This window comes from Macaca fascicularis, chromosome 12, assembly GCF_037993035.2.
Source record: "Macaca fascicularis isolate 582-1 chromosome 12, T2T-MFA8v1.1".
In the NCBI taxonomy this organism is placed as follows: domain Eukaryota; kingdom Metazoa; phylum Chordata; class Mammalia; order Primates; family Cercopithecidae; genus Macaca; species Macaca fascicularis.
In genome coordinates this window covers 112,316,055-112,330,666 of record NC_088386.1, presented here as the reverse complement: position 1 = coordinate 112,330,666, position 14,612 = coordinate 112,316,055, and the positions used below count along the sequence as shown (strand labels likewise).

Below are 14,612 nucleotides of genomic sequence, written 5' to 3'. Positions count from 1 at the left end.
AATTGGTACCACAGCCCTAAGGAGGGAGAGATACCCTAAGTCAACACCAAGTCATGACCATGGCCCACAGGTCTGTACTTGCAACCCCTGCTGGACTAGGACCACATGCAAGCCTGAGCAAAATATTACAGGACGCCAATGCTCAGTGGGCTCGGTTCTCAGAAGTACTCACCTTTAGGACCGGCATAGCTGCTCGACAGCGGGCAGTCCTACTGTTTTTGAGGAAGTGAGATTCATCCTGAAAAGAAGCAACCACGTAAGTGAACAAGGTCCAATCCTGAGTGGACAGAAATAAGGGCCACTTGAGGCTTGACCCTGGCATGGCAAGTGCAAGGTGGACGCTCCCTTAGCACTTTCTCATTTAAAGAGATGGTTCAGTGGGCCTAGGTCAGGACCCAGGGTTCTGGTGGCAGCTTCTCTACTGCATTCTGAGCAAGCTGCTTCATCTCTCTGGGGACAATTTTCCATCTATGAAGTGGGATTCATGATTCCCTGCTCCACCCACCTCAGAGGCTGCTCAAAGAAACCACTAGAAGGTGGTTTGCTGCTTTGTAAGAGGCACCTCGCACCTGTGGAGCACTAGACCAAGTGCCCCATAGTGGGCCCTGCACTGATGCAAAGCTCTGGGGTGTCCAGCCCCTGCTCTCAGGGGCTCAGGGTGCAGGAAGGATGCCAGACACACTGACAAGCGATCAGGCTATATTATTAGTACTGAGGTGAGTGTAAACAAAACGCTGGGGAAACTGAGAAATGGAAAGAAGATGATGTGATTCCCATCCTCAAGGAACTGCTATGTTTAGAACATGAAGTCTGATTAACCACTCTGCACTGGTGCATAAGAAAATACATATATATATGTTTATACATAGTTTGTTTTTCTTTATTCTTTTTTTTTCTTTTTGTTGCATAAGCAAATATACAGTTGATCATATTTTCTAAAGCCAAATGAGTAACTAATACATGAGTCTTTGAGTGGAAATTTTCTAGTTTGGTACAGTCAAATTCCTTGCTGTGTGACTGTAAACAACTATCTCTCTGTAGTGCCAGTTTTGCTATTTGTAAAATGGGTACCATAGTTCCTTATGTATTAGGTTCCTGTGAGTCTTAAATGAGCTAACACATGTAAAGTCCTTAGCACAGCCCTGCCACTCAGTAAGCACTCAATGCTATCAGCCTTCCTATAGCTGGGATACCACTGAGATCCCAACTCTGTCCTTAAAGATGATCTATAAGAAATTCCATTTCAGCTATCATGAGCAAATAGGGCCACAAAAGCACAATAGAGGGGAGTGTGAAATAACCCTCAAAATGTCAAGACAGTATCTTGTCCAGAAAGCTGGAGTGCTATAGTCATATGCCTTTCTGATGATGAGGCCTCATTACAGTCAAGAAAAAGGTATTTGTGGAGAAAAAACACAGAGAGTACAGAAGATATGGAAGAGAATGGGCCCTTTCAACCAACAGGCAAAAATGTGCCAGTACTGGAACAAATCACAAAGAATGGCTGGAAACCGAAGCCTCTTCTGAGAAGTGTGACACTTCAGAGCCATCACTCTGTTCTTTCCTACAACATTTCTCTGAAAGCAAGAGGACAGAGCTCTTACTTAACTGAAGAACAAACCAACAATGGTGGTAAGTGGCTTGCCAAAAAATCATACGGCAGGTTAAGTGATGGGCCAGAAAGAGAACATGAATTCTGAAGGCAGACGCAACCCAGCTTTAATCAATAACCTCCAACTTGCTAGCTTCGTGCCTATGGGCAAATTTATGTACCCACTCTCATTGCCAGTTTCATCAGCTGTGAAATGGATAATTCACAAGGATAAAAGATAAAGCCTGTTCAGGGACCACTGGGAAAATAGATGATTATATGTCAGCAGCTAACACAAGGCAACAGTCAAGAATTGAAAGCATTAGTCTTCCCACACACTCTAGAGCCATCCCCATCATCCTGGAAAACTTCTTATAATGTTTTCATTTCACATGTATGCTGACAGCTGACATCTTTTCTTTTTCTTTTTTCTTTTTTTTTTTTTTTGAGATGGAGTCTCGCTCTGTTGCTAAGGCTGAAGTGCAGTGGCCAGATCTCAGCTCACTGCAAGCTCCGCCTCCCGGGTTTATGCCATTCTCCTGCCTCAGCCTCCCGAGTAGCTGGGACTACAGGCGCCCACCACCTTGCCCAGCTAGTTTTTTGTATTTTTTAGTAGAGATGGGGTTTCACCGTGTTAGCCAGGATGGTCTCGATCTCCTTACCTCATGATCCGCCCGTCTTGGCCTCCCAAAGTGCTGGGATTACAAGCTTGAGCCACTGCGCCCAGCAATGCTGACATCTTTTCCAAGCCACACTTAAATTTGTGCCAAACCAGAAATGACTGCCCCAAAGACTCATTACCTCTATCATTTTGCAAAACTATCAATGCTCAAGTTTGCTTATGCTAAGAACACAGTGTGGTTCTCATGTCCAAAACATAATAATAGATCCCCTGAGGTCAGTAACGGTATCTTCTCCTTCCTTTCTCTAAGCTCCCACAATATTTGTGTGAGCTATGTAAATACACTGAGTACTGACAGAGATGGCTGGGTACCAAATCTGTCTAGAGATCCTTAGGAAGTATGTAAGGAGTTAAAAGTCGGAAAGCCTGTGTGTAATTGAAAGATACGCTGTCAAATCTGGAAGCGGGTCCAGTAAGACCTTCTTTAAAAAACAATTAGAGGCGAGGTGAGGTGGCTCACGCCTGTAATCCCAGTACCTTGGGAGGCCAAGGTGGGTGGATCACCTGAGGTCAGGACTTCAAAACCACCCTGGTCAACATGGTGAAACCCCATCTCTACCAAAAATACAAAAATTAGCCAGATGTGGTGGCGGGTGCCTGTAATCCCAGCTACTTGGGAGGCTGAGGCAGGAGAATTCCTTGAACTCAGTGGGTGGAGGTTGCACTGAGCTGAGATCGCCCCACTGCACTCCAGCCTGGGTGACAGAGTGAGATTCTGCCTCAAATAAATAAATAAATAAATAAATAAATAAGGGCACCAAATTGCAAGGAACGAGAGCAAGGCCTCCCATTGGCAGCCACTGACCAAGCTTGGCCAACATGGTGAAATCCTGTCTGTACTAAAAATACAAAAATTAGCTGGGCGTGGTGGCGGGTGCCTAAAATCCCAGCCACTTGGGGAGCTGAGGCAGGAGAATTGCTTAAACCCGGGAGGCGGAGGTTGCAGTAAGCCGAGATCGTGACACTGCACTCCAGCCTGGGTGACAAGAGTAAAACTCTGTCTCCATAAAAAAAAAAAAAAAAAAGCCCCCAAAAAACAATTAGAGTAAAAAGTGCTTTTGTGGGGTGGGGGTGTATCTTCACATTGGCTGGAAGAAAACTCAATTGTTTGAGTAAGATGGCACCAGATGTGGGCACACCCCTTTGCCGTCTAGGTTGTAGTCCCCAGAGCCCCAGGTGGCCTGGGGTCCACATCATGGCCTCCATCCATGACTCATGCTGGGAAAGAGATGAGTTAGAAATCCCCAGCAAAGACTAATTAAATCACAATTTCAAAAAAAGCTCCCTACGAGATTCTAGTATGCAGCCAGAGTTGAGAATGGCTATTTGAAGGGAATGAATTTCCAGTTCCTCACAAAATAAAGACAGTGATTTCTATTCTTCTAGAAACTAAATGAGGCTCAAGGAGATTATAGACATGAAAGTTCTCAGAGCTTTTACAAAGAAAGTTTCCAGAGAGATGAAGTACTTAAAGACTTTGCCAAGTTTCTTACAATGATGACAACTTTAAAAGGGGTTTTTAGCTGTTTTTCCAACTTGCTAAGAAGGTCAAAGCTGACAATGTTGATCAGGCCAGCTGTCAGGCGGTCCTTCCCAGTCACCACGACGTTGATGCAGTCTGGGCTCAGAGACGGTAGCCAGCGAAGGAAGGCCTGTGGATGACAGGAGGGAATAAAGCTACAATGAACACCCAGCACAGCAGCTGTTGGTTGTGACAGCAGCAGTCTCATGGCCATGAACAGCCATCACCTCTACCTTCCTCTCACCCACCTGCACCCCTTCACTTGCCACTGACAGGACACTCCTTGTTTTGTTTTTTTTTTTTAAGAGTTGGGGGAGCTGGGCGTGGTCGCTCATGCCTGTAGTCCCAGCACTTGGGGAGGCCGAGGAGGGCGGATCACCTGAGATCAGGAGTTTGAGACCAGTCTGACCAACATGGAGAAACCCTGTCTCTACTAAAAATACAAAATTAGCTGGGCATGGTGGTGCATGCCTGTAATCCCAGCTACTTGGGAGGCTGAGGCAGGAGAATCGCTTGAACCTGGGAGGCGGAGGTTGTGGTGAGCCGAGATCGCACCATTGCACTCCAGCCTGGGCAACAAGAGAGAAAATTCGGGTCTCAAAAGAGTTGTGTTGGTCTCACTTTGTTGCCCAGGCTGGAGTACAGTGGCACCATCACAGCTTACTGCAGCCTCAAACTCCTAGGTTCAAGTGATCCTCCCGCCTCAGCCTCCCAAGTTGCTGGGACTACAGGTGCACACCACCATGATTGGCTAATTTCTTTCTTTCTTCTTTTTTTTAAAGAGATGGGTCTCAGTATGTTGCTCAGACTGGTCTTGAACTACTGGCCTCAAGTGTCCTCCTGCCTCAGCTTCCCAAGTTGCTGAGACTACAGCCGTGAACCACCATGCCTGGCTATCTCCCTGCCTGTCAGCAGTCACTTCATGGTGTCTGGGTTTCATCTCTAAGATCTCTAACTAGATGGTAAGTTTCTGCAGGGAAAGAATACGACTCTTTTTAAGAGGAATTTTATGAAGGACTTAGCAGAGCCTGGTACACTGAAGGCAAATCATAAACGTTTATTGATGATGATGAAACTATTTATGTCAATATTCCTACAAATCCACCTTCTCTCTCTGGCAATCTGAGCATCTCTAGCCAAACCCACCCAGGCATCTGGGTGCTCACCTGCACCACCTGGGCTGACATTGAGGGCTGGCCTTTTCTCTAACCTCAGGCTGGTCACCATCTGGCTGACTCTTCCTAGAATTTCTGAGGGTGCTGTGGGAACCTAACACACACAAAATATGTACTGAAGATTACTTTCTACAGGCACTGGCAGAATTCATATCACAAGACTTGGGAGGCCAAGACAGAAGGATCACTGACCTCAAAAGTTCAAGACCAACCTGGGCAACATAATGAGACTCTGTCTCATTAAAAAAAAAAAAAAAATTAAAAATTAAAATTAAAAAAAAGAATTCAGATCACTGAGACAGAAAAAAAACGAGGTGCACATTTTTTAGTTTTTCTTTTTTTTGTTTTTTTTTTTTGCCATCTCTTCGGTCAGAACGTCTGGGCCTTGGGCTGACCGGCAGCAGGAGGAGCTGCCTCCTCTGCACGAGAGGCTCATGGAGGCCTCAGGAAGAAGCCCCAGGCTGACGTCAGTGGCATAAAGTTAGAAAAAGCTGTAGACGATGGACTAGGTCTTCCTTCTTCACTAAGTTTGTTCATGGACTTTTTATTCATTTCACAAAACCAACCACTGATTCCTGGATTTAGAGTAGAAAAAGCTCAAGGGTGAGTGATACAGTGTTCTTGCCAGGCTCTGCATCCATAAAGTTACCGGGCAGACGGCAAACATCCCACTCACTCCCCGCTCGACAGAGTGCAAAATCCCTGAGTTGGGCAGTCAGGAGATGCCACAAGACCCGGCAGGGCTCCTCATTAACAGGAAGCACGGAGCTTAACCTCTGAGATTCCGTTTTCTCGTCTATAAATAGGGTTACTATCTATTGTACCTACCACACAGGACTGTCACGGGATTGAGGAAAACATAGGAGGTAAAAATATTTTAAAAATTAAGTGTGGGCCGGGCACAGTGGCTCACGCCTGTAATCCCAGCACTTTGGGAGGCCAAGACAGGTGGATCACTTGAACCCAGGAGTTCGGGAACCAGCCTGGGCAACATGGCAAAACCTCATCTTTACAAAAAGTACAAAAACTAGCCAGTCTCATAATCCAGTTTCAAAATAAATAAAAATTTTAAAAAACAATAAACGAGAAAAATAAAGAAAACTAAGTGTGGTACAGATGAAAAGTATTATGAGCAGGGCACAGAGGTCCCAGAAGTGCCTGCTGACAGATGAACACAAGTCTCTAAGCCGGTTTCTCCTCGGCTTTCTTCCCTCAAGGTGTAACCTGATTCTGATCCAGAAAACCCCCAGCCTGCCCTCAGGTGGCATCTCATCTCTCTTCCTGCCTTTGCCTTTACTTGAGACAGGATCCTTAAAGATCCCTAGACCCTATCCGCAAACCATTATTTTATGACTCTAACACTGAAGAAAACCTTCTCTGTGAAAACTGCAATTTGAAGAGCATTAACCTGCTCCCAAGTGAAGCGCACGGAGGATGGCACCACCACCAGGAGAGGCCACTCCTTCCGGTAAAAGGCTGCGATGCAGATGGCTTGGATGGTCTTCCCCAGGCCCATGTCGTCAGCGAGCAGCAGGCGGCCTCCTTTGGCTATGGCAAAACTGAAGGCAGACAAGGTGAGGACGGCATGTTTCCCAGGGCACGAGTTCATCTGCCCTCACGTCCGGTGGGTCAGCACTGCCGGGTGAAGGCCACCGCACTGGCCAGCCCAGGCCCAGCCCAGGCCCAGCCCACCACCAGACTTGCTCCCCAGAAGGGAAGGAGCATGGGCCAAATAGGGAGCAGAATAAAAAAGAGAGAGAGAGAGAGAGAGAGAAAGTCTAAAAAGGAAAAATGTGGAATGTGGTCGAAAGGTAGGGAGAAGATCTGGAAGATGATTAGGTCGTGGAGGCCAAGGAAGGAAGTTTCCAGGGAGGAGTCACCTCAGCCCACTGTAGGCAGGACCCAGGGGACGTACGTGGAGGAGGGCGATGGGAGTCCAGGACTAGCACTGAGGAGGGCATGCTTACTCACTCCAGAGTCTGCCTTGAAAGGAAGGAAAGGGTCAGGCGCAGTGGCTCATGCCTGTAATCCCAGCACTTTGAGAGGCCGAGGTGGGCGGATCACCTGAGGCCAGGAGTTTAACACCAGCCTGACCAACATGGTGAAACGCCATCTCTACAGGCACATGCCTGTAATCCCAGCTACTCGGGAGGCTGAGGGAGGAGAATCGCTTGAACCTGGGAGGCAGAGATTGCAGTGAGCCAAGATTGCACCATTGTACTCCAGCCTGGACAACAAAAGCGAAACTCCATCTCAAAAAAAAAAAAAAAAAAGAAAGAAAGGAAGGAAAGAAGGGCTGGTGGGTGAAAAGAAGGCTTTCTGAAGATCAGAGAGCATTCAGTATGCATAAAGGCAGAGAAAGGGGCTGGCAAAGACAGAAGATGCTGGTAACGAGAAGAGAGGTAGAGAAAAGGATCGGAGGAAGGGTGCTTGGCCAAAAGCGAGCACCGACCTCAGCATCGAGTTTTTCATTATGGCAGCCTCCAGGACCCTAAAGCCCGTAAGTGCAGCATCCCTTGCTAATAGTTTATGAATAAAGGTGTATTCCACTATTTTGGAGCCAGACTGGCTGGGGTTGGAGTCCCAATTCCATCACTCAGCAGCTGTATACCTTCATGCCCATGATTTAACCTCCCTATACCTCAGCCCCCTCAGCAGTAAGAAGGGAGTAATAACAGTACCTATCTCATGAAGCTATGGGAGGGTTAATAAAGCTAATACTGAAAACAGTGCTTGGAAACATCATAAGCGTTAAGGAAGTGCTTCTATCATAACTACTATTCCACAAAAAGAAAAAGAATCAAAACACAAACAGTAAAAATGACTTGCTCGTGTCGCATGATGAAACAGTGAAAAGCTAAAAGGATCCCAAGTGCCAGATGTCTGGTCCTCTGTGCCAAATACTAGTCTTCTTTCATCTAATCTCTGAAAAGGAGATCATTTGCTGAGAATCCTGATAATAAGCCGCTGGGATAGCTCTTTCTCTTTCCTTCTCACACAGTGAAAACAGAGAATGTCACCTCTTCTAATCAGCAGCTAGCAGGGCTGACAAGAAGTCTAGGCTACACTTGCCCTTTCTGAATTGCCTGGAAACACCGTTTCCAAAGATGGAAAACTGGGCAGCAAATCCCCAGGCAGCCCGAGGCCAGTAGAGTGTGGAGACAACAGGCATCACGGCATGGCACCCTTCTGTTCTCCCTGCAGCCTGAGCGGGCCCCTGCCTGGGAGAGGAGGCAGCCCTTCCCAAAGCCCTGCTTTGGCGGCCTCACCCTCCACTGGGGAGGAACGGAGCCGAGCGGTGGGCTGCCTCACCTCTCCAGAACAGGCACAGCCTCCTCCCTGTACACCCACCTCTATGAAATCTTCTGGACCATTTCTGGGATCAACCCACAACACAGACAGATGGGGGGAGGGCAGGTGTGAAAAGATGTATTTTCTACCTCACTTTCTGATTTACAAAATTAGTGGCCAGCGAGGACAGGCAGTACCTAAGCAACGGAATCCATGGAGAGCCCCACGCCCTTTGAGCGTCTTTTGTTTCAGCCTCCTCATCTTTACCATCTATAATTTCCAGAAGTTTGGTCTATCCGCATCCTTAGAGCAGAATGGACCCCCTGAATTTCACATTCTTTCTCTCCTTTTTCCCCTGCCTAGAGGGAGCCCAACTAAGGAACAAAGTGGCCAAAAAGTGACAACAAAGACAGAAAAAGCCTGGATAACAGAGGAACAATAACATAATTAAATGTCATCCTCCACAGGATAGTTGAATATAATAGAAAAAATTTTCTGGAGTCCTGTTTACAATTTATGTTTTTAAAATTTGAATTGTAGTATTTATATTATTACTATTTTTATGATTTATTGAATAGAGACATTGATTTTTTTATGTTATATCTATAAGGCAACATGATTGTAACTACAAATATGCAAAATTAAACACATGCCAAAATTGAAAAAAAAAAAAGAAATAGAAAAAAATGCCATACTCAGAAATTAATCAATCAGAAAACACAGATTTAAGCCCCAGTTCCACTTTTGGCAGCTGAATAACTTTAGGCAACTGACTGTCTTTCTGAGCCTCAACTCATTCACCTGCTGAAGAGGCCGACTTGGATATTAGAAGATGCTGACATTTCTAAGAGATTTTGCTTTATAAATTAAAGGGTGTTTTCAATTGTAGTTCTTGCATTAAAGACAACAAAACACAGAATTGACAGCCCTCCTCCTCCAATGCCAAGCCCCTACCTCTTCAGAGTATGAAAGTTAAAATCTGAGTTTATTTAGAAAATTCTGAAGAAAGATTACAAGTACTGTTAGCAGCTTTAGAGCCACAGAGGGAGAAACAGATCTGCCCTGGGGTGCCTCACACACAGAGCCTCTCTCAGGGATAATGGGGTAACAGGTAAGACCAGCACCCATCACGTGGGCCCAAGGATGGCTAACAGTGCCACGAAGAACTTGGATGCTGAAGGCAGGGGCTGCCCAGGGGGTGGGGCTGGGCAACCTCTACTGCAGCTTTAATAAAGAGCCCAGAGGAAGAAAGATGAAAGGAAAAAACCACCCTGAGCCCGGTTAAAACAAGGCCCAAAGGACATCTCACCAGCTGAAGGATTGGAATGGCAATGCCAGAGGACGTTTTGCAGAGTGTGCTATTTAAGAGAGATGGAAGGAAAGGAAGAAAAGAATTAGGGGGAAGGGCTGGGCCAGGTAATGTAATAAAGTGCATTGTGCCCAAACAGCACACCGAGACCCAAATCCTGCCAGAGACGGTAGCCAAGCTTTCACCAAAATACCACAATCAGGCTTCAAGCAGGCAGGCTGTCGCGGTGTGTCAGTGCCATTGATAATTTAGGTTCCTTCCCTTGCACAGGGCTCTATGTCCAACTACACTGTCTAATAACAGCTTCTTATTTCTAGACAGACTATCAAGACTTCCTCTTTCTTCTCCTTGAACTCCCAAATTTTTAAGAGAAGTCTATTTCGAATCTGGCATTTTGCTTCTCCCAAGTAACTCTGGAAAAAAAGGAAAGATCAAGATGTAGGTTTACCTTTTTTCTTCCTCTAATAAGAGCACCTTGACTTTCTTTTGGAGAACTGCTACCTCCCACTTTCAATCCAAGTAATTTAGCTGGGCAGGTCTTACCCTCTGGTTCTAGGGATGGGCCTATCACCAAGTCTAATCAACAAGACCTCAAGCCTCCAAGGCCACGATGACTGGCTCCAACGTTGGTACCAGACTTAAGCCATTGCAGTGTTAGCCCAATTAGGAAAAAGGTGCTTCTGTGTGTTGCTAAGCTAGGAATGCAAGCTGGAAGCCCCTGGCTGCCCGAGCTGCCACACTTAAGGAGCACCTGCTTGGGAACAGAGCAAACAAACAGAAAGCAGATCTGAGAGAGGACAGCAGCCTGATGAGACCTTTAGAGATGCTGGATTTTCTCTTACAGGCACTGAGAAATCTCTTTCCTTAAGCTAGTTTGAATTGGGTTTCTGCACACCTGTAATTCCGAGTCTTGATTAACCCATGGAATTTGAAATCAATGGCTACAATAAGGCTTTGGTAACAGCACACCTGGCGGTTTAATGCCTACACTCTTCTAAATTTTCATCTCTCCGTGGAAAATAAAAGTTCATGAAACAGGAAGCATCTGAATGTGGTCTGTGGTGAGTAATGAAATTCGAGCAAGAGAGGAAGAGAGAGGAAGCTCAAGAACCTACTTGACTCCAGCTCTCTGAAAGGGCATCAGATTAGACACGAGCTTGGGGTCCACTCCAGAAAGGTCTGCCTCCGGGACATCTGGCGCGAGACTGAGAGATGTCTTCTTGAGCTGAGAAGCAAACGCCAGGGTGAGAGTCGTGGGCAGAGGATCCAGCTGAACTTGTGGGAGGCAGCGCACCTTTGCAACTGGAAAGAAGAACAGAAGCATATGAGCTGGAGTGTTCATGCCCAGAAGATTTGGAGAAAGGGAAGCTTTGGGATATAAATATTTCCTTCCAGTGATGCTGGTCCTAGGTCCCTATATAATGGGTGGAGAAATCTCTCCTAGTCAGGATCATTAACCCAAGTGGGAAAAATAAATTACTTGGGATCTACATGGAAGTGAAAGCAAATGAATTGCACTGACCTTGCTTTCTGAAAGAATGCAGTCTCACCTGATTTTAAACTTCAAAAACGAGGAAAAAAAAAACCTTTATTCAACAGAGAAACAGAAAAAGAATGGCGGGCGCCTGTAGTCCCAGCTACTCGGGAGGCTGAGGCAGGAGAATGGTCTAAACCCGGGAGGCGGAGCTTGCAGTGAGCTGAGATCCGGCCACTGCACCCCAGCCTGGGTGACAGAGCAAGACTCTGTCTCAAAAAAAAAAAAAAAAAAAAAAAAAGAATAAACCAGAGAGATTTAAAAAACACATAATTCTTGGGAGAAGGAGGCTGAATTACAAATTAAAAATGCATAGAAAAAAATGACAGACCTAGAGACCTCTGGCAGTGGAATTACCGTTAAATCACTAACCACAGCCTGCTGTCCTGCGGGCTGTCACTTTCAGGATGTTCTTCCCTTTTATCATTTTCCTTTGAAAAATCTAATTAGAAGAGTAGCCATTATTTACAGATCGTCAATTGCTCTTTATCCTTTACCCTTTCAAGGGCACCCTGGGAGTGAGAGTGACCCACCAAGAGGCTAATTGTCCTCCGGTATCCAGTAAAGGAAACTACAAAGAGAAACTGGGTATTATTTTACTTCTATCCAATCTTATTTGGAATTCTAAGGCTGGTTCTCTAGTTCACATGGTCTTGTGTGATCGTGTTTTCTTAATACCCTCACAACCGATTCCAAAAGTCTTTTGCCACAACCATCAATCGGTTACCACCGTAAATGCTGATGTGAACGTGCAGGGCTGAGCCATCTACTGCTACCTCCAACTGCTTTGTATTTCAATGTATTTAAGTCCATTTCTCTCCTCCACTAAATATAAGTACCAGTTATTTCTGGAAACAGTTTCCACGAAAAGAATCACCATGAGAGGAAATTAGGTAAGGTTGAAGGCTTTAATACAGAATAGACTGTCCATATTGATGCACAAATACATTTTATACCTCCAAATTAAATCTTAGCATGCTGATTTCTGCACACTTCAGGAGGCTGAGCACTCCATGTGCTTTCAGAAAAACCATTTTCATTTTAATTCTAGTGATCTTCAGAACTCAAATACCCGATGAAAGTTACGAAAGGGCTGATGAACTGGCTGATAGAAAATGCAGTGCTCTGTAGGCATTATGTTCCTTCAGCCATTTAAGAGGAATAAAACCAACATCTACTCTGTCTCCTACCAACTACTGTTTCCAAAATCCTATGCTGCTAGTTCAGCCATCTCGGTGTTTCTGAGAAAGCCACCATTCCCTGACAACAACTGTCTCTACTGTCCTTTCCCTGGTACTGGGAGATGACAGACGTGCTGTCTGGCTTCGTGAGTCATCTAGAAGTCATTTCTGTAAAATAGCTCTTTGGCAGAATGCTACTAGCCACATAGCAGAGATGCTAATGTTTTCAAATAGCAGCTGACAAGACAAGATTGTTGAGAACCCTTCTGGACTGACAGCAAGGGGAAAACAAAAGGCCTTATGCCAATTTCACTGGGGGCAAAAGGCCTGAGTCACTTAGAAAAGAGGGAGGAGGAAAGCTTAGATTCTCCTTACTAGAGAAAATAACTCCCACTGCTTCACCCATGAGCATGCACGTACGCAGGTCTTATTGTCATTTCTTCATTAGTTTCCTAGGCACACGTTCACTAGCTCAGGGTCAACCATCTAATTTCACTCATGAGGAAGGAGAGCATGGGGTGAGGAGAGAGGTGGGCATTCCCCAGGTTCACAGTACTGGCAAAGAAATTGGAACTAAATTGGAACTGGGCTCTATTCTCACCGCTTTCCCTCCCCAGCTTCTTAGTATAGCTAGCTTCTAAATTTTATAATGGGTCATGTTACAAAGGCAGATGGCAATTCTAGTCTTATTTCTGTCACTGATTTACTGTGACCTTGCAATGCTCCCAGTAAGAAAAGCCACTGTTTCCTTTCTCTGGGCCCAACCTTCTCTCAGTCTACGAAATAGGAAGATCAGTCTTATCTTCCGTGAGACACTGTCGTGATGAGATAGCAGGTAAAAACTCTAAATCTAGAATCTTCACTCCGGATCCATGAAATCATTTTTATCAAGTGCAAAATCTTATTTGTGGCCATTATGTGCATTTCTTTTCTGGGTGAAGAATCCATTATTTTCATCAGGTATTTCAAGGAGTGTGTTGTCTGCAAAGATCAGGAACCACTCTACAATGCTATGTGAGTCACAAGTCATGGTTTTTCAACACTACATTTATCTGCTAATGCTGTAAGTGTCCTGCTTTTTGTTGTTCCGTAAAAGTCAAGACTTTATAGCTAACATATTTGTGTTTCCTGGTTGAAAGACAAAGGCGAGAAGGAAAGAACTCACTCCTATTTCTCATCAACAATTCAGCTTTTGCAGCCGGGCATGGTGGCTCAGGCCTGTAATCCCAGCACTTTGGGAGGCCAAGGTGGGAGGATCACTTGAGGCCGGGAGTTCAAGACCAGCCTGGCCAACATGGCGAATCTCCATCTCTACTAAAAATACAAAAATTAGCCAAGCATGGGGATATGCACCTACAATTCCTGCTGATAACAGCAGGAGGCAGACAACTTCATAGGCAGACAGGGGTGGGTCCACAGTGAAACCCAACCTTCAAGCTGAAGACAGACTAAAACCTGAAAACCGGGCTGCCAGTTCTAGGTGGAGTCCACAACCCAGAGTGAGAACTTCCTCAGTGCCTTTTAGCCAACTGAATGGTGCTTTTTCCAGGCCTGCCCATGGACGAATCAGCAAACATGCCCCCATTCTGAGCCCATAAAAACCCTGGACTCAGCCACATGTTGGGATTACCCACTTTGGGTCCCCTTTCCACTGAAAGCTGTTCTGTTGATCAATAAAACCCTTCTCTGCCTTGCTCACTCTCCAGTTGTTCATGTAACCTCATTCTTCTTGGATGCAGGGCAAGAATCTGGGACCCGCTGAATGGCAGGTGAGAAAAGGGCTAAACACGTTCCTAGTCTGCTCGCCCAGCTGCAGGCAGTGATGTGCTCCTGTTTGCTGGACCACAGGAGTGAAGAGCGGCAACCTTTCTGGGGGCCCAGACCTTGGGACTCCCTAAGCCAGAGCTGTAACATGCTGTAACACCCCCTTGGGGCTCCACGGGTGCTGGTATCTTTAAGTTTTTGGGCGCCAGCATATTCCCATCATCCAGATGCTGGTGCCCAAGGCAGAAGCAGCTTGTGGTATGCCTCGTCCAGCTGCAGCCTCACGCGGAGCTAGTACCCGTGCCACAGTCTGGAGCTGCCCGCTCCGGTGCAGCAACTGGTGCACCTGGCTGTGTGCCATGGCCAGACCATACACTCACTCGCTCACACACCCTCCACTGCTCCATGCCTAGCTTGCCCTCAGTGAGTGTGGAATCTGGACTAGTAGCGTGAGCCGAGCGGGCAGAGCAAGCCCAGCGGCAAGCCCAGCTGGCAAAGTGGCACCAAAAGGATTCTGTGTAACAGCTACTTGGGAGGCTGAGGCACAACAATCGCTTGAGCCT

The 14,612-nt window shown here is 46.1% G+C and overlaps 1 protein-coding gene across 9 annotated transcripts in view; it reads right to left on the bottom strand.

The window, feature by feature from the left end:
* SMARCAL1 (SNF2 related chromatin remodeling annealing helicase 1) overlaps positions 1–14,612 on the bottom strand; it is a 65,437-nt gene that overhangs the window by 38,389 nt on the left and 12,436 nt on the right. For 6 of the 9 annotated variants that reach the window (XM_015432747.3, XM_005574231.3, XM_045367679.2 and 3 more), the window contains exons 7-10: positions 10,686–10,872; positions 6,379–6,529; positions 3,767–3,925; positions 173–238 (exon numbers count right to left, since the gene is read on the bottom strand). In XM_015432747.3, the coding sequence (XP_015288233.3) occupies positions 173–238; positions 3,767–3,925; positions 6,379–6,529; positions 10,686–10,872 (563 nt within the window). The remainder of the gene's footprint in view (positions 1–172; positions 239–3,766; positions 3,926–6,378; positions 6,530–10,685; positions 10,873–14,612) is intronic. The other 3 variants (XM_045367678.2, XM_074010029.1, XM_074010030.1) reach the window with 1 other exon arrangement.